Source organism: Staurois parvus, unplaced genomic scaffold, assembly GCF_062004578.1.
Source record: "Staurois parvus isolate SC_StPar_1 unplaced genomic scaffold, SC_StPar_1.0 ptg000607l, whole genome shotgun sequence".
In the NCBI taxonomy this organism is placed as follows: domain Eukaryota; kingdom Metazoa; phylum Chordata; class Amphibia; order Anura; family Ranidae; genus Staurois; species Staurois parvus.
Genome location: NW_028318403.1, coordinates 651956 through 679723, shown reverse-complemented (window position 1 = coordinate 679723; position 27768 = coordinate 651956). Strand labels below are relative to the sequence as shown.

At 42.7% G+C, this 27768-nt stretch overlaps 1 protein-coding gene across 1 annotated transcript in view; it reads right to left on the bottom strand.

The window, feature by feature from the left end:
* Window positions 1-27768, bottom strand: part of CFDP1 (chromatin remodeling protein CFDP1) — a 106951-nt gene that overhangs the window by 78813 nt on the left and 370 nt on the right. Inside the window, exons 2-4 of the mRNA XM_089692852.1 lie at window positions 17167-17308; window positions 15235-15466; window positions 6430-6548 (exon numbers count right to left, since the gene is read on the bottom strand). Of these exons, the coding sequence (XP_089548978.1) occupies window positions 6430-6548; window positions 15235-15466; window positions 17167-17308 (493 nt within the window). The remainder of the gene's footprint in view (window positions 1-6429; window positions 6549-15234; window positions 15467-17166; window positions 17309-27768) is intronic.

Below are 27768 nucleotides of genomic sequence, written 5' to 3'. Positions count from 1 at the left end.
TCTAATGACAGTGTTACTGCTCCACCTAGAGGACATTGAAAATAATGCAGCTAAAGAGCTTAATTATCACAGTCACAACTCAGCCAAAACAGGAAATCTCAGTCGTTGATAGACTTTAACCACTTTGCCCTCCAGAGGATTTACCCCCCCTTCCTGACAAGGCCATTTTTTGCAATGCGACGCTGTGTCACTTTAACTGACAATTGCGCGGTCATGCAACGCTGTGCATAAATGAAATTTATTAACCTTTTCTTCCCATGAATAGAGCTTTCTTTCCGTGGCATTTGATCACCTGTGCGTTTTTTATTTTTTGCGCTAGAAACAAAAAAATACTGACAATTTTGCAAAAAAAAAAAAAAAAAACCAATATTTTTGACTTTTTGCTATAAAACATCCATTAAAAAATTTTTAAAAAACAAGTCATAACTTTAGGCCAATATGTATGTCTTTGCTAAAGAAAATCCCAATACATGTAAATTAATTGGTTTACGTGAAGGTTATAGCGTCTACAAATGGCAGTATATATACTGGATTTTTTTTTATACTAGTAATGGTGTGGATCAGCGACTTATAGCAGGACTGCAGCGGGCATTCTGACACTGGGGGGGGGACCAACTAACTGCCACTGACATCCCAATGACACTAATACAGTGATCAGTGGTATTACTGACACTGTACTAACGACACTGGGCAGGAAGGGGTTAACATCTGGGGTGATCAAAGGTTTAACTGTGTGCTGTTTTACTGTATGTGCTGTGTGTGTTTTCTAGGGAAACATGCTGCTGTGTATTTCTCTGCTGTGCAGAGAAATACACAGCAGCATGTTATTGCTGGCAGGAGAGAGACCTGTGTTGTTTCCACACAGATCTCTCCCCTGTCACTGTTTCTGACGATCGCCAGATGCCAGCGGGGGATCTCCAGCCAGGACCTGGTGATAGACATCTGTAGCTGCCAATGGCAGCGAGGTGCATGCCACCTACCCAAAAATGCAAAATCACATATAAATACACGTGATTTTGTGCAGCCCTGCCACTCTGTAGCAGTATTTCTGCTATAGGGCAGCAGGGAAGCAGTTAATATCCATGAGTCTGACTTGTATTTTCAAGTATTACATATGGTATTTACAGATATAGAAAGCTGTGCATGCTGAACATAAGGTCACATATGGTACCTACAGTACAACAATTATATTAAAGTGGTTGTAATGGCTGAAGGTTTTTTACCTTCATGCAAGCCACAGCTCAGTGTGTGAATGGACACGCAGAGCAGCAGGTGCCCCCATAGCAAGCTGCTTGCTGTGTGGGCACCCGACAGGAGGGAGGGGCCAGGTGAGCCAGTGGGAGAAGAGGAGGATCCTGGCTGCTCTGTGCAAAACCACTGCACTGAGCAGGTAAGTATAGCATGTTTGTTATTTAAAAAAAATAAATAAATTAAAAATTAACCTTTAGAATCCCTGTAATCTGCATAATGCTGGCTATACATTTTTTTGTTCAGTCTATTTCCTGGAAAAGAATAAAGGAAACAGGTTTCTCCATCCTTGATAAACAGCATGATGGACTAATCTCCCACTGTGGCTAATGTATTCTGATAGTTGGCATCAATGGTTGTCAATTGCCCAAATAGTGTCTGCATCTAATCCAATGCATCCGCCATTTGACCAACAATTTAGTGCCTAGCTCCTTTGTTTTTTTCAATTGAAGATTGTGGGGCAGGAGGGTGCCAACAGAGCCAACCAGGGAGCAAATTTCACCAGGTTTATCAAACACTAAATTAAATTTGCTTTGTGTAAGGCCTGTTTTAATCCTAGTGTTGGCAGCATTTATAATGCTCTCATGGCAGATGCACTTTAACCCCTTAACACTGGCGCCCATTTAAGGGGTTTCTGATGCTTGATCATGTGACCGTTATGATTGGCTGTCATAAGACTGGAAAGCTCCCGAATCCCTACTTGTGATCGGGCGATTTCCGTTAGGTGCGTTAACTGTGGCGGGAGCGTTTAGGGTGTGCGCTGTCCGTACAGGTTTGTTTACATTTTGGTATGCATATATGGGGCCTCTCGACATCAAGGCCTGCCCACCCACCAAGAGGCCGCATATATGCATACTGTCGCCAAGAGGCCACATATACACATACTGTCGGCATGAAAGAAATATGAATATGAAAGAAAGGCTCAACATGACAGAAGTTAGCAATGTCAGTTCTTATATTACTTTCACAAGGTTTCCTAGAACTAAAGCCTTTTTTGCCAAATAAAAAAAACTGACAGGGGTTCTAGTCTTCCACCCTTGACTAAACAAATGTTGCTGTTGAAGAGTTACCTGAAACAGTTGTCACCAGGACTCAAAGTAAGGAGAAATCTCTCTATTGAATCCACAGAAAGCAGTAAAAACCCAGCAGAGGTTATATCCCTTCCCCACTTTATCAAAAAAAAGAAGAAAAAAGTTTGAGCTGGACATACACTTTAAAACTCGAAATTCAAGTCATATTGTCAACAGGTGTTAAGTGGACATGAACCCAAAAAGCAAAGATTTGTGTTTTAGCGAACAGCCTAAGCAGTAAGGATTCTTGTCCTGCGCCTCGAGGCTCATAGCTGTTTATCCGCAGTGTTAGATCATCTAAGGCACTGCTGCCTCTGATAGTCTGATACTTTGGTCACTACTGTGCTGCTCACTGTTCTACCTGATGGAGAGGAGGCTGTACCTGAAAGTCTGCACTGAAAAGGACCTCCCTGCCTCTGCTTTATTCATTTTGTGCTTGTGCTTCCTGCCCCTAATCTGCTGCTCTTTGAATATCCCTTACTAGTGCCCATGATGACCACCCCCCACAGAGATACAGAAAATTGCATGATAAGTCAGTAATGGGTAACAGATCAGCTGCATGGGTGCTTACTGGTGACTGGTCCCTCTGCTTGTTTTTTTTGGGCACAGGCTCCAAAGTACAGGCTCTCTTGAATGCCATGCTATGTTGATTCAAAAGCTTACAGTGCCTTGAAAAAGTACTCACACCCCTTGAAATTTTCCAAATTTTGTCATGTTACAACCAAAACCGTAAATGTATTTTATTGGGATTTTATTTGATAGACCAACACAAAGTGGCACATAATTGTGAAGTAGAAGAAAAATGATAAATAGTTTTCAAATTTGTTTTACAAATAAATATTTTACAAGTGTGGTGTGCATTTGTATTCAGCCCCCTTTACGCTGATACCCTAACTAAAATCTAGTGGAACCAATTGCCTTCAGAAGTCACCTAATAAGTAAACAGAGTCCACCTGTGTGTAATTTAATCTCAGTATAAATACAGCTGTTCTGTGAAGCCCTTAGAGGTGTGTTAGAGAACATTAGTAAACAAACAGCATCATGAAGGCCAAGGAACACACCAGACAGGTCAGGGATAAAGTTGTGGAGAAGTTTACAGCAAGGTTACGTTATAAACAAATATCCCAAGCTTTGAACATCCCACGGAGCACTGTTCAATCCATCATCTGAAAATGGAAAGAGTATGGCACACCTGCAAACCTACCAAGACATGGCCGTCCACCTAAACTGACAGGTCGGGCAAGGAAAGCATTAGTCAGAGAAGCACCCAAGAGGTCCATGGTAACTCTGGAGGAGCTGCAGAGATCCACAGCTCAGGTGGGTGAATCTGTCCACACGACAACTATTAGTCGTGCACTCCTCAAATCTGGCCTTTATGGAAGTGTGGCAAGAAAAAAGCTAAAAGAAGTCCCGTTTGCAGTTTTCGAGAAGCCATGTGGGGGACACAGCAAACATGTGGAAGAAGGTGCTCTGGTCAGATGAGACTAAAATTGAACTTTTTGGCCTAAAGGCAAAATGCTATGTGTGGCAGAAAACCAACACTGCACATCACCCTGAACAAACCATCCCTACTGTAAAAAATGGTGGTGACAGCATCATGCTATGGGGATGCTTTTCTTCAGCAGGGACAGGGAAGTGGTCAGAGTTGATGGGAAGATGGATGGAGCCAAACACAGGGCAATCTTAGAAGAAAACCTGTTAGAGTCTGCAAAAGACTTGAGACTGGGACAGAGGTTAACCTTCCAGCAGAACAACAAACCTAAACATACAGCCAAAGCTACAATGGAATGGTTTAGATCAAAGCATATTCATGTGCTAGAATGGCCCAGTCAAAGTCCAGACCTAAATCCAATTGAGAATCTGTGGCAAGATTTGAAAATTGCTGTTCACAGACACTCTCCATCCAATCTCACAGAGCTTGAAAATTAAATTGCACTCCACACTTTTCAGATATTTATTTGTAAAAATTTTGAAAACCATTTATCATTTTCCTTCCACTTCACAATTATGTGCCACTTTGTGTTGGTCTATCACATAAAATCCCAATAAAATACATTTACGTTTTTGGTTGCAACATGACAAAATGTGTAAAATTTCAAGGGGTATGAATACTTTTTCAAGGCACTGTATGTGTAACCTAGGCCTCAAATAGCAAGGATCTAGATTTCAAACCCAAGCTAGTTTATTCAAAGCTCTGCAAAACCTCTGCTCAAGGGTCTTATTTTACGAATATCATGCCTGTTTTACAGATTGCAATTACATGATGTAATAGGAGTGTGTCGTAGGATAAAAAGACTTGCTCCATGTATGTATAGTAATGCCAAAAAAAAAAAAAATCCCCTGCAAAGTACACAGATAATCAGAACATGATGGATTTTACTGTTCGGCTACAACAATTCTTTTTTGTGTGTTTTTTTAAGCTGAACTCAGGGCAGAAATGTTGAAGCACTTTCATGAATGTTATTGCTTACCATCAAGAAACATCTTTTTTGCATACAGTTCTTCAGCCATTGAGAAATGACTCCTGCAAAACCTGCATATTAAGGGCTCAGTGTCCACTAGTCTGTTTGCAAGACCGGTGGCCAATATGCCAGCTCCCTCCTCGGCCATCTGTCAAGTAACATTCCTCTGTATAGTTGTAATGTAAGCAGTGATGCAATTAATGTGCTATTAAACCCAAAAATGTAATATTGCAGCTTACCAATCATAAGATGTGGTGGCTGCATTAGCTTTCTTTTTTAGGCTCCCCCCTCTGTTTTCACTTCATGATCTGGCCAGTAACACACCTCCTGTATTACAGTGTGGCACCTTTGAATAGCAGCATTGTCAGTCTGGGGAGAGGGGAGTGTTAGATGTCCTAGCAGATTTAGATACACTAACCAACTGAAGCCAAACTCAAGCTTACACTGCACAGTTACAGCAGCATTTTTTTTTCTTTTGGGATAAAGGTTTTGCATAAACAAATAAAAGCTGGTCATTGTAAGCGCCTCTGTCAGGGGTAAATGATTTGTCTCAACACTAACTGATACATTTGCAGAAGACCTTGTTTTGTTAAAAAGCAACAAACTTACTGGCAGGATCGCCAAGGGAAAAAAAGGAAAAGGAAATTAAGCCTAAAAAAGAAAAACTGTAGCTGCTAACTTTGAAAATACAGACACTTGCCTGTCCCTCGGTCCAGCGGTGTCCTCACCACGGCTGGTTTCCCTGGCCGTCTTCTCTCCCTGGCGCCGGCATCTTCAAAGTGGGCACCTGGCTGTGACAGCTTGTGGCTTCACAGCCGGGTGCCCACTGTGCAAGAAGCACTGCCTTTGTGAATGGCCCCGTAGTCCTCTGGGACCTGTCACGTGCCCCAGAAGACTACGACGAGACAGGAGGCGATGACAACTTTCGCTTCCAGAAGCAGTTTTTGTAGCTGCTGACTTTCAATAAACAAAAACAGCTGGAACTCTGTTTTAGCACGCATTGCAATGGCATTTTTATGGCATTTTTTTTCTGGTGCCTAAAATGGCGCTAAAGAAAAAAAAAAGAAAAATGCTTGTTTTTTTTTATTAGGAAGAGGAAGTGAAGGTGAACATTTTTAAACTTTTTCAGAATACATCTTTAATAATACCAGTAAACTGATCCAGCTAATGCAGTGATATTACTGAGAATGCAGAAATACTATGAGGATAAAAGTAAACTCTGTGCTTTCATATTATTGAGCTCATTATAAAATTTTACGTATCCATTTTAAATGGACAAAATTACACATACAGCACAAATCTCTAAATAATATACCATAGTCAGCTTCAGCAAAAGATGTCTACCCAATAAATGTACCTGGTCACTAAGAATCCATACACCTTTTCACAACAATTCTGGCATTTTATCAGTTTTCTTTTATAAAGAGAAAGAAAAAAATCTTTAAACTGAATACTGCTACACACTTCCAGCATGCTGGAAATCTTGGTAACTGCTGAAACAGACAATTGACTTTTTCTTAGTGCTTGTTCTCCTCCGAGACATGACACTACAGGACACCCTGCCAGCCATAAGATCTAAAGTTGCCGATGACAGCTAAAAATGCAGCAGAATTCAGTCCACACACCAGAGAGATTAGCTGCGTACTCACCGTACTTCCTCACCAGCAAAATCAAACACCTTCGTGATGGTCACTTTTTTGGGCTCTTCCTTAGGCGCTGGACTTTGCTGTGGAGCTTTAGTGGATTCCTTGGGTTCTTCTGGTTGAGCCTGGAAAGAAGGTAGTAGCAAAAAGAATAAGTTAAAAAAAGAAAAGAAAAAAGGAGATAAAGAAAGAGAGGGCAAGAAGAAAGAAAAGGGAGCTTACAATGATTTGACGAGCTCACAAAACACAACGTAAATATGTTTTCCAAAAAACATCAAGTAGACAAGAAAACACCACTTTCGGATAAAAAAAAGTAACCCATAACTACTGCACAAACCTTTTTGGATTGTATTGTTACTTAAAAATACCTTTCAATTTCAATCTGCAGCTACTATAATTTCCTAAAACTGCCAAGCAATTAAAATGCTGCTTCCAAGCAATTATCCTATAGAGGTAGGTCTCAAAAACAATGTGTGAAAAAATAGGGAATTAAAAAGCAATATAGCCTCCTACAGTATAGTAAGTAGAAGCTGACATTCAAAGATCAGGTGGGTCATATAGATGTGAGTGTTTTTACTTACATCTTGAGAAGGTGTGATGAGCTATATGAAATGTTTGCAAGCTTGTGGAGAATTTCCACATAGGCCTTTGTTTAGACTGATTGCTCTCCAATCAGGAGGTATCCAAGCTGTGGAACCCCAAGGTTGGTGGCAAGGGAGTCATCAGCTAAAGAGCAAATAGGCGAAAAAACCCCTAAAAAGGATTTGTTTAGCACAGTGTATTTTTGTGTTCCTTTTTGACTGAATGACGATCCCCTAATTTTTGGATTTATAGCTGACACTAATGAAAGCTCTCTTTCACCTTCCTAAGTGGCTTCCCCACCAACCTAGAAGAGATCTATAGCTAACAAAGCCTGACCCTTGCAAGTATAAATGAGCCAGGGTTACCAGAAAAGATGTTTTCAGGCCAGTTACGGTACTTTTTTTAACCCAACTTTTACTGATGGACTGTCTCCCCAGCGGGTTGTATGTAAGTACCGTCAGAAAATGCAGCGCTATATTAAAAGATATAAATAGGAATAAATAGACAATAATGTGCCATATATTCATATAAATGCGCTGTGGAGCGCTAATGTAATAGCAAGTGTAAAACGTCTATGATGGTGACATTTAAAGTGCAATAAGTGACATATAGTAAATTGGATATCAAATCACGCAAAGTAATGATATAACGTCCAATATTCAAATACAGGTGAAATCAGTGACTCCCATCACTGTGAATGGGAATACATTGCACTAACCAGATAGCGCAAATGTATGCGCCTTTGAGTTGTTAGACCGCTCCTGGTAACCTGGAAAGGCAAGAATCAGGAGATCATCTGACAAACCAGCAGCACGACAGGTGATCAGCGTGTCATCTCTCTCCAAGTGCTATTACTCATCCATCCAGCAGGGGGTCATGATCCAGGTAACAGATACTAAGCCATCCAGCATGGAAACCTCACAATGGCAGGTATGGGGCACCAAAACAGGGATCCACCTTGAAAGGGGGGGGGGGGGGGCTTGTAATAAAACGATATAGTAAAATGGGGTAAAAGACGAGCGCTTGGTCTGAGGGATTCAAGCTGCTAGCATGAAGGTAAACCTCGTATAACCTCCTCATAGAAAATAAAAACAGCAAAAATGCAGCGCTTGAGCATGTAGTAAAAAGAATTGGCGTGTGCACATCAGAATTAAAAGAAATACATTAAAGGTATAACATGCACCAAATTAAACGTACAAATTAATGTAAACAATGGACGGGTAAGTATTAATGATTCATCCGACCAAACAAAGTGCATATAGTGATAGGGATGTTAGAGTCATTAGAAGTACATCCGTGTGCCAATCAAATTCGTGACTTCCGTGATAGGAGAATAGCTGCAAAACGCACTAACCAGATAGCGCAAGAAAAAGCGCATTGGAGTATAATGACCTACTCCTGGTCACAGCCAAAAGATCATCAGCGAAGGGACCTCAGGAACACCTTTGCATCAATCATGCCGTCTCCTACCACCAGGGGGAGTGCGCCTCCTTACAGTAACACGAATTTGCCTTATATCATCTATCGCCAGGGGTGGTGTGCTGTCATATCAGGAGATCACCTTAGGGACTTAGCAATAAGACCCAAAAGAGAGAAATCTTGATAGTGTAGTAATTTTTATTCAAGAGATTGCTAAAGAACAAGTAGCACACTTACATAATGATATCCAGAAAAGCTGATTCACAGAATCCAAAAAGATGGCCGATAGTCAGATGCATGGACCATGTGGGTAACAAGTGGTATGAGAGGTATCCTTATCCCTTGTAATAAAACGAGCCCAAGCAAAGATCTTGATAGTGCAGTATTTCCACTTTATTTTGTGAATACACATATAGTAAAAACTCACATCAGCAAAAAACAGCAGTAAAGATGGCCGCCGGCCTCCACGTGGCCCGAACGGCATGACGTCACCGGCTAGGCTCCACCTGACGCGTTTCGTGCTACGAGCACGTTATTAAATTTGATAGATGTTTTACACTTGCTATTACATTAGCGCTCCACATCGCATTTATATGAATATATGGCACATTATTGTCTATTTATATCTTTTAATATAGCGCTGCATTTTCTGACAGTTCTTGTTTCAAAGGTTGAGAGGTTATACCTTCATGCTAGCTGCTCATCCCTTAATTATATCCTAGTGCTCGTATACCCCCTCTTTATTGTATATAAGTACCAGCTAGGCTACAGAACCTGAGTTAATGGTTTACTTTTTATTAAAGAAATTTAAGAAAAAAAAAGATACATTTGCCTGATCCAGGCAGAGTTTGACCAGTCAGCAATCTTTTTCAAAAAACGAATAAATAAAAGTTTAAAAGTTCATGCTCGGGCCTAAAACTGGCCCAATCAAAAATGAGCTGCTGTCACTATATACACTTATGGTTTATTATTTGGTTATACTTCATTATATGAAGTGTAGCACTAAAATATAAAAACTTATAATCGCCCACAACAAAATTGCAAGAACCACAAATGTTTATAAGATGCAGCAAACTTTTTGCTACAAGAGTATATGTAACAATCCACCCCAAAAGATAAAGTGCAAATGCAGAATGCAATCTCATGTGAATATATCAAATTCATGCAGATATCTAAAATGCGCGAACATACAAAATAATGTGCAATTATCAATATGTAAACACTATGCGTTTCATCACATAGGACATCAACAAGGGCTGCCTGCTGATGTCATATGTGACGAAACGCATAGGGACGAGCAGGGATACATGCCTACCACGCATGCACGACGAGCCGCGGCCATCTTGGAAACTGACATTTGAATGTTTTTCATGCATTAGAAGTGCTGTATACTCTGCATGAATTGTAAGTGCACTTGTATAATAAATGTTAAATCTTTAAGCGGTCTTTCACTATGGGAGGTGTTTTTTATTGTCCCTCATTGGGAAGTGCTCTGTGGACCCTCGTGACATTATATGAGAGCAGACAAGTCTGACTATAGAAAATACTCAGACCAAAAATACACGTGTGTAGCGAGCGCTCAGGTTATATAAAATTCAGATTATAAATATTAAGTAATAAGTGTCCAGCTGCAATTGCACCAACCTAGGATATCCAAAATCCAGTATATGCCAATAAATAAATAAAGATAGGTGCAGCGCTGCACCTATCTTTATTTATTTATAGAAAATACTCAGTATGAAGGTGTTCTTACCCTAGAAGCTGTGAAACAGGAAGGCTAAGTGATTGCACAAAAATGCAGCGGCTTGAAGAATCTACAAATCTGTATATATAATAAAATAATAATGAAAAAGTAGCTGCTCACTGGAATTATACTATCATTTCCCCTTTAAGGATTCGATGCTGTGATAACACAATTGATTGGCTTCACTAGGAAGCCAAACCCTTCTGCGAAAAATACATTTTAAAATAGCTTATATCTGACTTGAAAATCAATGCAGATGACAAACCTTCAGCATTTTGTCGATCACAAACCAATAACAAATAGTTTTCGGTTAAAAATTCAATAGATATAATCTGGACATTCTCTCCATGGAAGGAGAACAAAAGTAAAAAGTAAAAAAAACAAAACAAAAAAAAGTCAAAGCACAAAAAAGGCCATCAATAATATTTATCAATATAATTTCCCGTGCATAACTAAAATACACTGGTAGAATATTCAACACTTTCAGGTATGTCAGATGCCTGGGTCTCTCCACTGCAGCCTGCAACCCCCTTACTTCCCTTAGTACTTATGCACACGGGTGGCCAGGGAGCGATAAAAGCAGGTGGTAGCGCATGGCGGGTGTGTCGGACGTGGTTTTACCACCACCGATCACCCGCAAAAAGAAGGGAATGCATTTGCTCAGGGTTGTATACATGCCACAGCATGTCTACAGCCCTGAGCTGATACATACCAGTCTTTAGGCAAAAATCATGTGCATAGGGCCGTGCTGCAACCATGTGTAATGTAATATAGTCACCAGCAGTGCAGACATCAACCCGGTATTTTTTGTCATCTGTGGGCAATTCTCTGTATTGCAAAAGTTCTTTACAGGCGGGTGGAGGGGTTGTTCCCCCACTCCCAGTGCCTCTCCAGGCTCTCCATCCCACCATAGAACCCAGAACTGAAGCTGGCGATTCCACCGGCTTACCACAGAGCTCTCTGGGGACCAGAACATCACCAATCTACTCTATTATATTAGAAATCGGAAGCGATGAGTATTTTGTCACTTCAGGTTTTGGTCTTTTGTTTACAAGCTATTACCAGCCTGTACAAGCAACAGATCAGACCAATCTTGGTCTGATCAGATGCGGTTAAGGGCAGAGGAGGTATCTGGGGTCTAATAGACCCCAGATGTCTCAGTAAAGAGGACCTGTCACGGTCTATTGTTATCACAAGATATATTTACATTCCTTGTGATAACAATAAAAGTGATAAAAAAATGTAAAGGAACAGTGAAAAAAAAACCCTAACAATTAATAAAATAAATAACGAAAAAAATGTTCTTTTAAAGCATCCTCGCCCCACCGTGCTCAGGCACAAAGGCAAACATATATTTAGGTCGCAAACACATATGTAAACAGTGTTCGCACCACACGTGAAGTATCATCACGTACGTTAAAGCAAGAGCAATGATTCTAGCTCCAGACCTCCTTTGTACATTTAAAAATTTTTAAAGTGTCGCCTATGGAGATTCTAAAGTATCATAGTTTGTCGCCATTCCACAAGTGTGTGCAATTTTAAAGCATGACATATTAGGTATCTATTTACTTGTCATAGTATCATCTTTTATAGTTTACAAAAAAAAAAGGGTTATATATTGTGTTTTTTTGGATTAAAAGTCATTAAAAAGTGCATTATTTAAAAAAAATGCTGTGGCCTGCAAAAAAAAAAAAAAGAATTTTGGGGGGTTCTAAGTACCATATTTTTAGCTCCATAAGACACTTTTTTCCCCCAAAAAAAGGGGGGAAAATGTCAGTGCGTCTTATGGAGTGAATATGGAGTGGCCGGTCCGGTATTTCTGCTGCCGCCACTGTGTCAGAATACCGGGCCGGACGCTCAGCTCTTCTCTGCAGCAGGACCTTACCCGTTCCTCGGTCCAGCGCTGTGCAGTCTTCCCGCGCCGGCATCTTTAGTGTGGGCACCCGGTTGTGACAGCCGGGTGCCCACTGCGCATGTGCGAGAAGCGCTGCGCTTTGTGAATTGTCCGGCGTCTTCTGGGACACATGACAGGCCCAGAAGACGCCGGGCCATTCACAAAGCGCAGCCCACACTAAAGGGAGGACAACTCTGCGGAAGTGGGTACCTGACAAATTCAGGTACCCACTCCCTCTCCAAAAGGTCCGCAGTCTCTTGTTCATCCCCTGTACTGTCTGCAGTATCTTGGTCATCCCTGTAGCAATTGTGCACACAGAGATGGACGCGGTCATCCATCTTGCTAAGTATTCTCCATCTTGTATCTCTCCCCCTGCAATCCCTCCCCCTCTCTGTTGAGTGACACGTGGTCCCTGTGTGCTGGGTTCAAAAGTGCACAGGCAATCAGGCCCAGCAGGACAGCTTCATGGTTATAAATCCCAAATTAGCTGGTGCCCGGGTGTTTGTTAGCGTCGCAATCTGAGAGAATCGTAAAGCCATAAACCAGTCCTTCACTGGGCTTCAAAGACATTCCAGCTAGCCGTAAAACAGAAAACACATTTAAAACCCACTTTTCCATATAATTTTATATCTGGAGATGGGAAATAATTACATAAAAACCAAGCATATATTCAGATAGCTCAGTTTAATGCGAGTCGTCTGATATCTTACACCCCCTAGTTGTCTACAGGAGAGCAGAAAGTCATATAGTTCTAGCTGAAATAGTGAACTATGCCATGTTTGATATCTAGACGTTCAGCAGATGATTCTGCATATTAATCTACCCGTGGATAGAATGTTACATGTACCTAGGGAAGGTTATTGCCCGGTATAACTTGGGAGGGTTCTAGTCTGACTCCCCCGCCTACAACACCCCTCCCCAAATGAGGCGATTGGTTCTATGCTTTAAGGAGACACCCTGCTGAGTTCCTAGAAAAAGGCTGTTATGCTTGGAGCAGTAAGTTGAAGAATTCTCCCCTTTTAACCTTTTGGAACCAACTTGGGAGAATGGCACCCTTTTGCTCAGGAAACTTGATCTGCTTAACCCAGGACTTTTGGCAAGTACTCTACCTCTCTAAAACTTCTGTTATCTCTTTGCTGTGTTATTGCTCTCTGTATTTATATATATACAATAATATTGGTGAGTTTCCTCCTTTTCTCTACAAAAAGGAGGTGGTGGCAGTGTGAAGGGTTAATTGAGTAATTAACCTGACCCAGTAACAATTGCTCTCACGCTGCAGGTGCATAGATTGTGGTCCATTAGCTGGAAAATCTTTGTACAGGGTGCAGCTGAGCGTGGCATTGTTACGCACGTGACAGCGCGGTTTTAGATTGGCTAGTCCTTCGGTCACAAGTTGGTGAGAAAGGCTGGGGTCTGATGCCGCGATCATCACTGCAGTCTCTTGGTCATCCCCCGCACTGTCTGCAGTCTCTTGGTCATCCCCCGCACTGTCTGCAGCCTCTTGGTCATCCCCCGCACTGTCTGCAGCCTCTTGGTCATCCCCCGCACTGTCTGCAGCCTCTTGGTCATCCCCCGCACTGTCTGCAGCCTCTTGGTCATCCCCCGCACTGTCTGCAGTCTCTTGGTCATCCCCCGCACTGTCTGCAGTCTCTTGGTCATCCCCCGCACTGTCTGCAGTCTCTTGGTCATCCCCCGCACTGTCTGCAGTCTCTTGGTCATCCCCCGCACTGTCTGCAGTCTCTTGGTCATCCCCCGCACTGTCTGCAGTCTCTTGGTCATCCCCCGCACTGTCTGCAGTCTCTTGGACATCCCCCGTACTGTCTGCAGTCTCTTGGACATCCCCCGTACTGTCTTCAGTCTCTTGGACATCCCCCGTACTGTCCGCAGTCTCTGGTCATCTCCTGTACTATGTCCGCAGTCTCTGGTCATCTCCTGTACTATGCCCGCAGTCTCTGGTCATCTCCTGTACTATGCCCGCAGTCTCTGGTCATCTCCTGTACTATGCCCGCAGTCTCTGGTCATCTCCTGTACTATGCCCAGTCTCTGGTCATCTCCTGTACTTTGCCCGCAGTCTCTGGTCATCTCCTGTACTATGCCCACAGTCTCTGGTCATCTCCTGTACTATGCCCACAGTCTCTGGTCATCTCCTGTACTATGCCCGCAGTCTCTGGTCATCTCCTGTACTATGCCCGCAGTCTCTGGTCATCTCCTGTACTATGCCCGCAGTCTCTGGTCATCTCCTGTACTATGTCTGCAATCCATTGGTTCAGAATATTTTTTTTCTTGTTTTTCTCCTCTAAAACCTAGGCGTGTCTTATGGTCAGGTGCATCTTATGGAGCGAAAAATACGGTAACTAGTATTTTAGTAGTTTAGCAAAAAATGGTCTTAAAGTGGTTAAATCCTGCAGTAAACCTGCAATAGTTGTGTAGACTGGCCACCTGAGATGCTTTCTGGGTGGTGGGCAGTTCACTAATGATAAGGTAATCCCCAAGTATAGCTTAATCTGACAGATGTGGGTGGTCCAGGAAGGTGTTGACCTATTGCACAGTTGACACCAGAAGTGGTTATCTGAGAGCTGATGACCTGCCAATGTAGTCCTCAACAACTGTATTTTACAATTAGTTGTAGTAGAAAGTTGGTACTGACCGCTACATGCAGCAAAAAGATGACAGAAAGGGTCTTCCCTACAAACACAATCTGTGTAGACCTGGGAAATCTACGCAGACCAAGAACAACAACTTTCTACACAGGGAAATGCGTCAAGCATGCTTTTAGCCCAGGGACCTGCACCCACTAGAACACAATGGAAGCATGTACATAATTAAAGCACAACTCTAACAACCCCCCCCCGAACATCCCCTAAAGATGCAAAGTCAGCTGTAGATTGTGGCCACAATGCTTTGTACTGTCACGCAACAAAAAAAAATTGAACGCTACCCATTCAAGTGAATAGGATCGTGCTGCAATGCAAGTTGAGCGCTAAGCTCGCGTTGTTTCATTTCCATTGAATAACCCCGTTCAGCTATTAAAAAAACAGGCACTCAGGAGGTGGCAGTGTGACTTCCTAAATGCCTGTCAGCCGAACCTATACAGCTCTGTGAAAAGTGATCCACCGAAAACAGCTCGTAAGGGGATTTTCCTCATTACCCTTTGAGAGTGATGAGCAAATACCTGCTTGTTCTGTGTACTTGGCGCAGGAGGCGGGACTTTGGACTTTTGCCCCACATCACAAAGGAAACTAGACCACAGATTATCTTCATGCTTCTTTTTTGATTCTTCCAGTTTTTGTTTCTTTTCTTCATCCATGTTGAAGTAGTTGTCTTCCTCGGAATTCTCTGCTTTGTCTTCATTTTTCTCAGCACCTTCCCCAGAGTTTAGGGATAACACGCCTTTCTTCCTCTTCCTGAAACAAAGACGGAACATGTCACAAACATACATACATTTCCTAAATGCAATCTAAACTCTCCCTGCGATGGATTGCTTTTCAGAAAGTGTTCAGGAGGTGAAACGGCTGCCTCCTGATTGCCATTTTTATTTTTTTGTCAAGTGGTGATTTTGAATAGAACTAACACATTGCAACCATAAGCCAGCAGCACAGCATCTAAGTGGGAAGCACTTACGCCTAGCAGCACTACGGTCGCCATTTTGAATCTCAACCACTGAACTATCAGCATGGAGTTTGCATGTTCCCCCTCTGCCTGCGTGGGTTTCCTCCCACACTTTGAAGACATGCTGATAGGTTGTCTCCTGTCTAAATTGGCCGTATTATGTGTATGTATGAATGTGAGTTACAGACCTTAGATTGTAAGCTCTGAGAGCAGGGACTGATGTAAATGTACAATAGATTAAAAAAAAAAAATGGAAACACAGATTGCGGGAAAACGTCATCCGTTAAGAATAAGCGTGGTTGCCATGATCAACTGACCGAAAGAGACAAAAAGGACATTGTGCAGAATTGTGACCTGGAATAATAAAATAGCTGCTGTAAAAGTGACTGCAGAGCTCAATCTCAGTCTTCATGGGACTGAGATTGAGCTCTGCAGGCACTTTTGCAGCAGTTATCCTGCACAATGACGTTATCCTGGAAGCTGTATTTGCAGTCATAACCTTTGATACTGTACCTCGCGTCACGACAAATACATTGACGACTTCAGTCACAGAGGCACCAGCTATGTGGTACCAACAATTTGCCCTCTATGAGGATCAGTAAGCTCTGACATGACTCCGTATCACTGGCAGTGCACGCAGTGAATGACCAAAGTGAGGCTTCCCGCCTGTTATATCCCCCACACCATTACACCACCACCACCCTGAACCGTTGATACAAGGCAGGATGGATCCATGCTTTCATGTTGCTCATGTCAAATTCTGTCCCTATCGTCTGAATGTTGCAGCTGAAATTGAGACTCATCAGACCAGGCAACATGTTTCAAATCTTCTATTGTCCAATTTTGGTGAGCCTGTGCAAGTTGTACCCTCTGTTTCCTTGTTTTTAGCTGACAGGAGTGGTACGCGGTGTGGTCTTCTGCTGCTGTAGCCCATCTGCTTCAAGGTTCAACATGTGTATTCAGAGATTGTATTCTGCATACCTTGGTTGTAACAAGTAGTTCTAGGAGCTACTGTTGCCTTTCTATCGTCTTGGATCAGTCTGCCCATTCTCCTCTGAGATCAACAAGGCATTTTTGTCCACACAACTTCCGCTCACTGGATATTTTCTCTTTTTCGGACCATCCTCTGTAAACCCTAGAAATGGTTGTGCATGAAAATCCCAGTAGATCAGCAGTTTTTGAAATACTCAGACCAGCCCATCTGCCACCAACAACCATGCCACGTTCCAAGTCACTTAATTCCCCTTTCTTCCCCATTCTGATACTTGGTTTGAACTTCAGCAAGTTGTTATCACCACGTCTAGATGCCTAAATGCATTGAGTTGCTGCCATGTGATTGGTTGATTAGCAAATTGTGTTACCAAGCAATTGGTGTACCTAATAAAGAGGCTGGTGATTGTATATTTATTTTTGAGAGGTTTCTAAGCTACTTGTGGCTGTCAAATACATATGCAGAGAAAAAAGAAAAAAAAAAAATGAACAGCGACAACATTACCTTGCTAGAATAGACTGTTTGTTTTTCTTTTTCGTTTTACTTTCAGATTTCTCCTTTCCATCCTCTTGCGCATCACCATTATCATCATCATCATCATCTTCCTTCACCAACTCATTCACATCATCTTCGCTATATTCCCCACCTATGATGAAATAAATTATATTATTTAAAAAAAAAAAAAAAAAAAAAAAAAAAAAAAAGCATTAATCACTTCCCGACCGGCCGTTGTATATAAACGGCCGGACGGTGGCACTGCAGGGTCGGGTGGCCGTCTATAAACGGCCTCCCCGCACCCTGCTTGTGCGTGCTCCCTGGGAGCGCGCAGCACCGCGATCCGGTGCCCGCTGTGTCCTCCGGACATAGTGAAACACCGATCGTCGGACGGGACCTCTGGCCAATCAGTGATCACATGCAAAGTAGTAAGCAAGATGTCACTTCTGACATCATTGCTTACTATGTGTGAAATCTGTGAATGATCACAGAGGTCACATGGTACAAGGCTATTCACAAAAGCCTTGTACCATGTGACAAGCTGTGACCAATCACAGCTCACTCAGTTCTTCTCAATGAGTGCATGAATGCACACAGAGAGAAAGAGAAATGATTGCTTTTACATCCTATATGGGTGTAAAAGCAATCAGTGTAAAAAAAAAAAAAAAAAATCTTCATCACCCCTCACAAGTAGTACAGTGTCACCATGGTGACACTGTACTGCTAGGGTGACAGTATGTAAAAAATAAATAAATAAATAAAAATAAAAAATAATAATATAAAAAAATAAAATAAAAACGTAAAAAAAAATGTTTAAAAATTATAATTTTTGCTTATAAACTAATTTGGATTTTTTTTTTTTACTAAAAAGATAACGGAATAAATTTTGGCTAAGATTTATGATGAAATATTATTTATTTGCAAAATTTTATAAAAAAAAACTTTTTTTCAAAATTTTTGGACATTTCATTTACATAGCAAAAAAAATACAAATCCCAGTGGTGAATAAATACCACCAAAATAAAGCTTTATCTATCTCAAAAAAATGGTAAAAAATTCATTTGGGTACAGTGTTGCATGACCGCGCAATTGTCATTCAAAGTGTGATAGCGCTAAAAGCTGAAAATTGCCCTGGTCAGGAAGGGGGTAAAAGTGTCCGGTCTGGAAGTGGTTAAAAAACCCTTAACCATTTAAAGCTTATAGGAATAGTTCACCTTCACCAACTGCTTATGCAGGTAAAAGGTGTCTGTGGAGAAAAACAAACTGTGCGTCTCTGACTAAAGTTAAATAATGTCTGTGCTATAGGTGTAGTCCATTTACATACCTCATGAATGAGGAAAGAAAAAACAGAGGGCGCACAGGCCTAGTGCATTACCATAAAAAATGTTTAATAAAAAATAAAGTATGTGTTGTACTCACAAACGACAATATAGTCAAGGCACATCAGGTGGCTCTGAGGAAGAGGCAAGTCCTCGAAACGCGTCAGCCTTTTGGATGTCTATACTCCCTATTACGGACTGTTACTCAGCGCGGTGTTGACCCAGCTGTTTATTTATGATGTGCCTTGACTATATTGTCGTTTGTGAGTACAACACCTACTTTATTTTTTATTAAACATTTTTTATGGTAATGCACTAGGCCTGTGCGCCCTCTGTTTTTTCTTTCCTCATTCAGTATATTTGGATTTCCCCGGTCCATTTGAGGGCAGCAAGGTGTGCATGTTCCAGGACATTCCTTATGTGGTTGTAGCCTGCATCGAGTCCATCCCCAAGCGCAGGAGCATTTGTGTTTGCTGGTACATACCTCATGAAGCCTGACTGTAAAACTCCCAGGACGTTGCAAAGTGAGGCCTAGTCATTACTGCTCACCTCCACCATCACAGGAGTGAGCTTTTCTCTGATTCAGACCCACTCACATGCTCTAGCTCTCCCCTGATATAGTAGCTCTGAGCTCAATGTCTGACAGCTCATTCCTGTGATGGTGGAGGTGGCAGGAATGACTAGGCCTCACTTAGCAATGTTCTGGGAGTTTTCCAGTCAGTTGTCAGCACATGCAGATAGGGGAATATAGTGGTGCTTAGGGAGTCAAAACTCGAAGGGGGAACATATATAGAGAGGTTAGTAGTCCATAGTCCTTGTAAAGATAAGTCCACATGACTACGTCCCAAATTGTTCTCAGAATGAAGTAGCAGCCAGTTGTCAAAGTAGAAACTCCTGTGTTCGGCAAAAAAGAAAGAAAACAGCAGCGCGTTTTGAGTGTAGTATGTACAGTGCCTTGAAAAAGTATTCATACCCCTTGAAATTTTCCACATTTTGTCATGTTACAACCATAAATGTAAATGTATTTTATTGTAAAATTATGTGATAGACCAACACAAAGTGGAAGGAAAATGATAAATGGTTTTCAAAATTATTTACAAATAAATATCTGCAAAAAAAAAAAAATGTGGAAAATTTCAAGGGGTATGAATACTTTTTTAGGGCCAGTTCATACTACAAAAATGCACTCCGGATAGGTTTTTGCTTACAGTTCATGCCACGCGCAGTTTCGGTGCAGTTTTGATGCAGTTTGCCATGTTACAGTATGGTTCTGTGCAGAAAAAATGCAGCATGTTCTGCTTGTTTTTTCTGCACCGGAAAATGACTGCACTGGTGTGAACTAGGGCCATTGTAATACATGGAAAACACTGTGCATGCATTTTTGATGGAAAAAAAAAACGCACTGAACTGCATCTGGTGTGAACTAGCCCTCAAGGCACTGTAGGTTAAAAGGCAATTTATTAATAATGAGGCAACTCACAAGAGAAGCTGTATAAACAACATATCACGTAAAGCCATCTTTCAAGAGGAATCCTATCCAGACCGCTAAAAGGTAGTGTCTTCCCAGACCTAGGACGATCGTGCTGGTCATCACCAAGGCTCCGGGCAGGCCAGGGGATCCCGACGCTGACAGCGGTGACATCGCCAATACTAGAAGTCCAGAAGAGGTTAGTGGACAGGCACGCGTTTGGAGCATGAGTGCTCCTTCCTCAGGCCGTGATGCGGCCATGTTTCCTGTGGGCTTTAGTTATACCAAATCTAAAACAGGTTGACTACAACACCCAGCAATACCAGAAAGGTTTACTGCAACATCATAAGAGGCTGTAGTACACATGCATAATTTAAGTGGTGGGTCAGTGATGGTCTGGGGAGGCGTATCCATGGAGGGATGCACAGACCTCTACAGGCTAGACCAGGGGTGGGCAAACTTTTTGACTTGAGGGCCGCAATGGGTTCATATATTGGACCCGGGGGCCGGATTAAGAGTAGATGAATGATGTGTATGTGTCTTCCATAGTAAGTATAGTAATATTCCCCCATAGTAATTCATCCCCCATATAGTAATTCATCCCCCATAGTAATTAATCCCCCATATAGTAATTCATCCCCCCTATAGTAATTCATCCCCCCTATAGTAATTCATCTCCCCTATAGTAATTCATCCCCCATATAGTAATTCATCCCCCCTATAGTAATTCATCCCCCCTATAGTAATTCATCCCCCCTATAGTAATTCATCCCCCCTATAGTAATTCATCCCCCATATAGTAATTCATCCCCCCTATAGTAATTCATCCCCCATATAGTAATTCATCCCCCCTATAGTAATTCATCCCCCCTATAGTAATTCATCCCCCATAGTAATTCATCCCCCCTATAGTAATTCATCCCCCCTATAGTAATTCATCCCCCCTATAGTAATTCATCCCCCATATAGTAATTCATCCCCCCTATAGTAATTCATCCCCCCTATAGTAATTCATCCCCCATATAGTAATTCATCCCCCATATAGTAATTCATCCCCCCTATAGTAATTCATCCCCCCTATAGTAATTCATCCCCCATATAGTAATTCATCCCCCATATAGTAATTCATCCCCCATATTAATTCATCCCCCATATAGTAATTCATCCCCCATATAGTAATTCATCCCCCTTAGTAATTCATCCCCCATAGTAATTCATCCCCCATATAGTAATTCATCCCCCCTATAGTAATTCATTCCCCATAGTAATTCATCCCCCCTATAGTAATTCATTCCCCATATTAATTCACCCCCCATATTAAGTCCCCAAGTCCCCCCTGTGTCAATTCACTTACCTTTGCTCCGCGCGTTCCTCTCGCCGTGTTCCCGCGCCGCTCCGATGTAGCATGAAAATCTGTCTCCTATGAGGATCTGTCCCCCTCGATGTATCTGCGCATGTGCCAGTTTCAGGCATTAGCAGCCGATCGGCGATCTCCGGCACATGCGCAGATACATCGAGGGGGACAGATCCTCATAGGAGACAGATTTTCATGCAACACCGGTCTTCAGGGCGGACTGTGAGAGGAGCCTAGCTCCGCGGGCCGGATTAAAAGGTCCGCCGGGCCGTATACGGTCCGCGGGCCGTAGTTTGCCCATTGCTGGGCTAGACAATGGCACCCTGACTACCATTAGGTATTGGGATGAAATCCTTGGACCCATTGTTAGCCTACGCTGGAGCAGTAGGTCCTGGGTTCCTCCTGGTACATGACAATGCCCGGCCTCATGCAGTGACAGTATGCAGGCAGTTCCTGGAGGATGAAGGGATTGATGCAATTGAATGGCCCCCACGCACGCCTGACCTAAATCCAATAGAACACCTCTAGGATGTCATGTTTTGGTCCATCCAACACTGCCAGGTTGCACCTCAGAGTGTTCAGGAGGGGAACACCCTTGAGGATGGATAAAGAAAGAATACCGTTGCTCCCACAGACAGGAAGCCTCAGTGGTGAAGCAGTGCAGGAAGCTGGACCGGGCACCAAGGAGCCACCATGAGACAACTTGTCAAACCCAGGGACTCTAGATGCATTTCAGAGGCTGGACTACGGGACGCGTTTCGGAGGTCCAGCATCCGAAACACGTCCCTATTGGCTACATAGTCCCTGGGTTTGACAAGTTGTCTGTATATTGAGGTGTTCCTAATAAACTGAGCTACACTATTGGCGGCCTGGCGCCTCTCTTTCCCTTCCTTTTTTCTGTTGCAGTGCTTGGGATTCAGCCCTCCAGAGAAGGCAGCCTTGCTCCAGCCTCTTGTTGCTAGCCAGTGACTTTTACTTTCTACAGTTTAACCTCCGATATCAATACAGGATTTATATAGCACCAACAGTTTGCACAGAGCTCTACAGTATAAAGGGAGACAGTAGAGCAATGATACAGTTCAATACAAGAGGGTTAGAAGGGCCCTGCTTCTTGGAGCTTACAATCTAAGAGGAAGGGGCTAGTGGTACAAAAGGTAATAACTGTGGGGAATGGACTGATGGGAGAAATAGAAGATTTGGTTATTAGCTGGAGGCAGGATAGGCTTTCAGAGATCGCCTAAAAGTGGGCAGAGTACACAATAGTCAGATAGACTGGGGTAGAGAGCTCCATAGGATGGGGGGGGGCTCTGCAGAAGTCCTGGAGACGAGCATGAGAGGAGAAGACAAGGGAGCTAGAGAGCAGGAGGCCTTGGGAGGGGCGGAGAGGATGGCTTGGGTGATATTTGAAGACAAGATTGGTGATTGGGGTAGATTTGTAAATGGCTTTATGTTATTTTTAATGTTTTGAATTTTATTCATTGGGCAATGGGAAGCCAGTCGAGGGATTGGCAGAGAGAGATGGCAGATATGGAACAGTTGGTAAGATGGATGAGTCTGGCAGAAGCATTCATGATAGACTGAAGAGGGGATAGCCTGCGATTAGATGAGGAGGGAGTTACAATAGTCAAGACGAGAGATAACAAGTGAATAAGTTGCTTAGTGGTTTTGGTGGGTAAAAATGGGCGTATCTTGGAGATGTTGCGGAGGTGAAGTCTACAAGATTTGGACAGTGATTGGATTTGGGGCTGAAAGGACAGATGGGAGTCCAGAATTACACCTAGTACCCTGGCATGAGGGGAGGGACTGACGGTTGAATTATTGATCTTGATGTAGAAGTCAGGGGAGGGGGCACGGGCTATAGGGAATAGTATGAGATCAGTTTTAGAAAGATCTAGTTTGAGGAAGTGGAGTGCCATCCATGCTGGTATGTCGCTTAGTAGGTTAGTAATGTGAGAGGAGACTGAAGGGGTGAGGTGAGGAGTAGAAAGAAAGATGTGTGTGTCATCAGCATAGAGATGGTACTAAACCGCTTCCGAGCCTCCCTATAGCAGAAACACTGCTACAGGGCGGCACGGGTGTGCAAAATCATGTATATATATATGTGATTCATGCTCCCACGGTTTTTGCGGGCCGGGGGGGCACGCATGCGCCCCCCCCCCGACCCTCGGGTGCCGTGGCTTGATCCCCAAGGGATCAATCATCCAATTTAGGCCAGTGATGGTCAGCCTAAGTCAGATGATCGTTCCCTGTCCTATCAGGGATCTTCCTGTACCTGTGTTTACAGTTACACAGGTACAGGAAATTATGACATCTTCTCTCTCTGGGCATATTCCGTCCCAGAGAGAGAAGAATCAACACACAGTGAGTATAACAGCACACTTTTACAGTTTAGCACATTTAACCCCTTGATCGCCCCCCCCCCAGTTAACCTCTTCACTGCTCTGTCACCAGTGTCATTAGTACAGTGTACAGATTTTTTGCTGATCACTGTATTAGTGTTGTCCACGACTTCAGATAGCGTTAGCGTCAGTTAGCGCCCCTCCCAGATAGCGGCAGATTGCCAGTCAGTCACATTTAACTCCTTGATTACCAGGAACATGCTCACATACACAATAAACCTCCATTGCTAGTATATTGTCTGAACAGATCAATATCTTTGATCAGATCAGCGCTATACCAGCGTTCACATTAGTATGGTGTCCCCAAAAATGCAGCGTTAGCGGGACCAGACCCGGCACCTGCATTTAGCCTCTATGCTCCCCCCCCCTTCTCCCCGAGCAAGTGCAGTGTCAGTAGGTCACTGTCACTTGATACATTGCACACAAAACTGCAGTGTTCTCAGAATCAGGCCTGATCTCTGTTAGCACTTGATGGTAAATTTTTTTGCAGCAGTCCCTGACAGCCAGGGGCTCTTTTTCCTGTGAGTCACACTAGGTACCTATAAATTTAGTGGCCAAAATGTCCTACGAAAGGTACTCTAGTGAAGAGGCCTACAGGATTCTGACCATGTTAGGTGAGAGCGAAAGGGAAGACTCCCTGACACAATCAGCCTCTGAATACAAACTTGTAGACAGCAGCAGCACCCTTACAGATAGCTCAGGCGATGGAGAAGACTTCCCTGCTAAGGTCAGGCGTACCCGACCCCATTCCCAGGATGCTGAAATGTTACAATCGCATGATGACTCTCATATGCAGCAGAGTGGCAGTACTAGTGCTGCTCTACCTTTTGGTGAATTGGCGAGCACCAGCGACCTAGTACATCCTGGTCTTTCACATACCAGCACTGCAGTATCACTTGGTGATGTGGCGAGTTCCATAAGTGCAGTACAAGCTGGTGCGGTGGCGAGCAAAAGTAGTGTCCTGCAGCCACCAAGAATTCGCACACAGGCCCATAGACCCCCTAGTATCCTTCTGGATGTGCTTAAAAATCCAGATTGGCAGCCCACAAATTCTGTAGCACCCATACTTCCCCCATACACTGCCCAACCCGGAATTCAGGTGGAAACAGCAAATTTAAATACTCCCCTTGATTTTTTGGAGCAGTTTTTCACAGAAGATCTGTATGCATTGATTATGGATCAAAGCAATTTATATGCACAACAGTTTATCGCCGCCAACCCAAATTCAAATCTTGCCAGACCATTCACATAGAAACCCATTACGGTTTCTGAATCTAAAGTTTTTTGGGGCCTAACCCTCAACATGGGCATTACTAAAAAAAATTAATTGTGGTTGTATTGGTCCACAGACCCGATTCATCATATGCCTGTGTGATGCTGCCATCATGCTGCCGTGGACAGGCATAGATATGAGAGTATAATGTGTTTTATGCATTTCAACGCCAACACACTGTCATCCTCGGGATGAGCTTGAATTTGACAGGCTTCACAAAATTCGGCCCCTCGTAATCACCTTAACCAAAAATTTGCAGATTTCTATAATCCCCAGCAAAATATCTCCATTGATGAATACCTCATTAATTTTTCTGGCCGCCTTACATTCAAACAAACAATTTCTCCCCAGCAAGCCTGCCTGATATGGGGTCAAGATGTCATCCTTTTTCCATATGTGATACCACTTATATGTGGACAATTTTTATTCAAGCGTGCCACTATTTAAACATTTGTACAATCTTGGAATTGGCACATGTGGCACCGTGCGACCTAATTGCCGGGGCTTCCCCCAACGGCGTGTAAATACCTATCTTAGAAAGGGGGAAAAAGCCTGCTTGAGAAATGAGGAATTGCTCGCAGTGAAGTGAAAGGAGAAAGGGGATGTTTTCGTCCTATCTTCCATTCACAGACACAACCATCCAAATTGCCATGGCAGCTGGTGTTGTTGAGAAGCCCCTCTGTGTCCATGACTATAACCTTAACATGGGAGTGGTGGACTTCAACAACCAGATGATGAAGCTGCACTTAGTTTCACAAAAAGCCAGACGCTGGCACAAAAAAAGTGTCTGTTTATTTATTTCAATTGGCTCTATATAATGCTTTTGTGCTTTACAAAGCAACTGGATGAAGTGGATCCTTCCTATAATTGCAGGAAGAAATCACAACGACCCTTTTGTATCCAGAAGGTGCTGTGGCCCAAACCCCCAACCCAGATGCAGTTAGCCGAGTGCATGACAGGCATTTTCCCAATGCCATTGCTGGTACCCCAAAGGACACCCCAAAAAAGACGTTGTGTCTGTAGTAGACAAGGAATTAGGCATGACACCCGTTTTTTTTGTCCCTCTTGTCCTGGCCAACCTGGTCTCTGCCTCGAGGACTGCTTCCGTCGCTACCATACACTAGTGGAGTATTAGTATAGGGTACAGCATGGCACAGTTCAGGGCACATATTTACACATGGTCTCGAAAGATGTTAGGTAGTCAGGAAAACGGTTATCGCATTTAGAGAAGACCCTACCATCGGTTTTAACAAAAATAAAAAGTACAAATCCTCCCCAAAAATTAAAAATTTGAAAAAACAAAAAATAGTTATAGTTTTTCTTGTGGTTACTGTTCTACTGTTACAATTTTACTGTTTTATTGTTAACAATGCTTTTTTCTTTGCAGGAAAGCCATTCAGCTGCAACACCGACCTGTTTATTTGGACAGCAACTTGCTCTCAGAATATACATAAGTCAGTGTGGGCAGCGCTGTTGGATGAAATTTTTCATCCACAGTTAAAAAAGAGCATATATGCTGAAGCATGGGGGCCTGGGGTGGCCAGTGGGTGGATGGCTCCAATGCTTCAGCATATATATTTTATAATTTTTTTCGGCATATTTCATGCGTGCCCACCGTTAGAAGTGGGTGGATGCAGGGAGGTATATTCTAATGGTGGGCATACCACACACTTTTTCTGGCAGAGATATTTCAATAAAAAAGTTGTTTTATTGAGTTACTGTTTAATTGTTAACCATTGCTTTTTTCTTTGCAGGAATGTCATTCAGCTGCAGCACCGACTTGTTTATTCTGACAGCAACAGGGTCTTGCTTTTAGAATATACATAAGTAGATGTGTGCAGTGCTGTTGGATGAGATTTTTCATCCGCAGTTAAAAAAAAAAAAAAAAGAGCATATATGCCAAAGCATGGGGGCCTGGGGTGGCCAATGGGTGGATGGCCACTATGCTTCGGCAAATATATTTTATAATATTTTTTGGCACATTTCATTTCATGTGTGCCCACCATTAGAAGTGGGTGGATGCAGAGCGGTATATTCTAATGGTGGGCATGCTACACACTTTTTCTGGCAGAGAGCAGTGTGATTACAGTGAAGCACACTGACATTGCCCCCTAGCAAAACACTCCCTGCCCACAGTTAACCCTTTGATCGCCCTTATATTAACCCCTTACTGCCCAGTGCCATTAGTACAGCGTCAGTGCTTTTTTTTTTTTTTTCTTTAGCACTGATCACTGTATTGGTGTCACTGGGGATGTCAATGACATCAAGTCAGTTCCCCCCAGTGTCAGAACGTCCACCGCTGTCCCCCTGTAAGTTGCTGATCGCCGCCATTACGAGTAAAAAAAAAAAAAAAATTCTGTTCCCAGTATATATATACCGCCATTTGTAAATGCTATAACTTTCATGTAAACCAATTAATTTACACGTATTGGGATTTTTTTTTAGCAAAGACATGTAGAAGAATACATTTTGGCCTACATTTGTGATGAAATTTGATTTTTTACTGGACATGTCTAATAGCAAAAAGTCAAAAAAATTGTTTTTTCCTCAAAATTGTTGGTCTTTTTTTATTGCGCAAAAAATAAAAAACACACAGGTGATACCACCAAAAGAAAGCTCAATTCGTGGGGAAAAAAGGACGTAAATTTCATTTGGGTGCAGCATTGTATGACCGCGCAATTGTCAGTTAAATAACGCAGCACCGTAACACAAAATATGGCCTGGTCAAGAAGGAAGGGGGGGGGGTAAATCTTCAGGAGGGCAAATGGTTTAAAAAAAAGTCCCTGACCCTTTCCAAA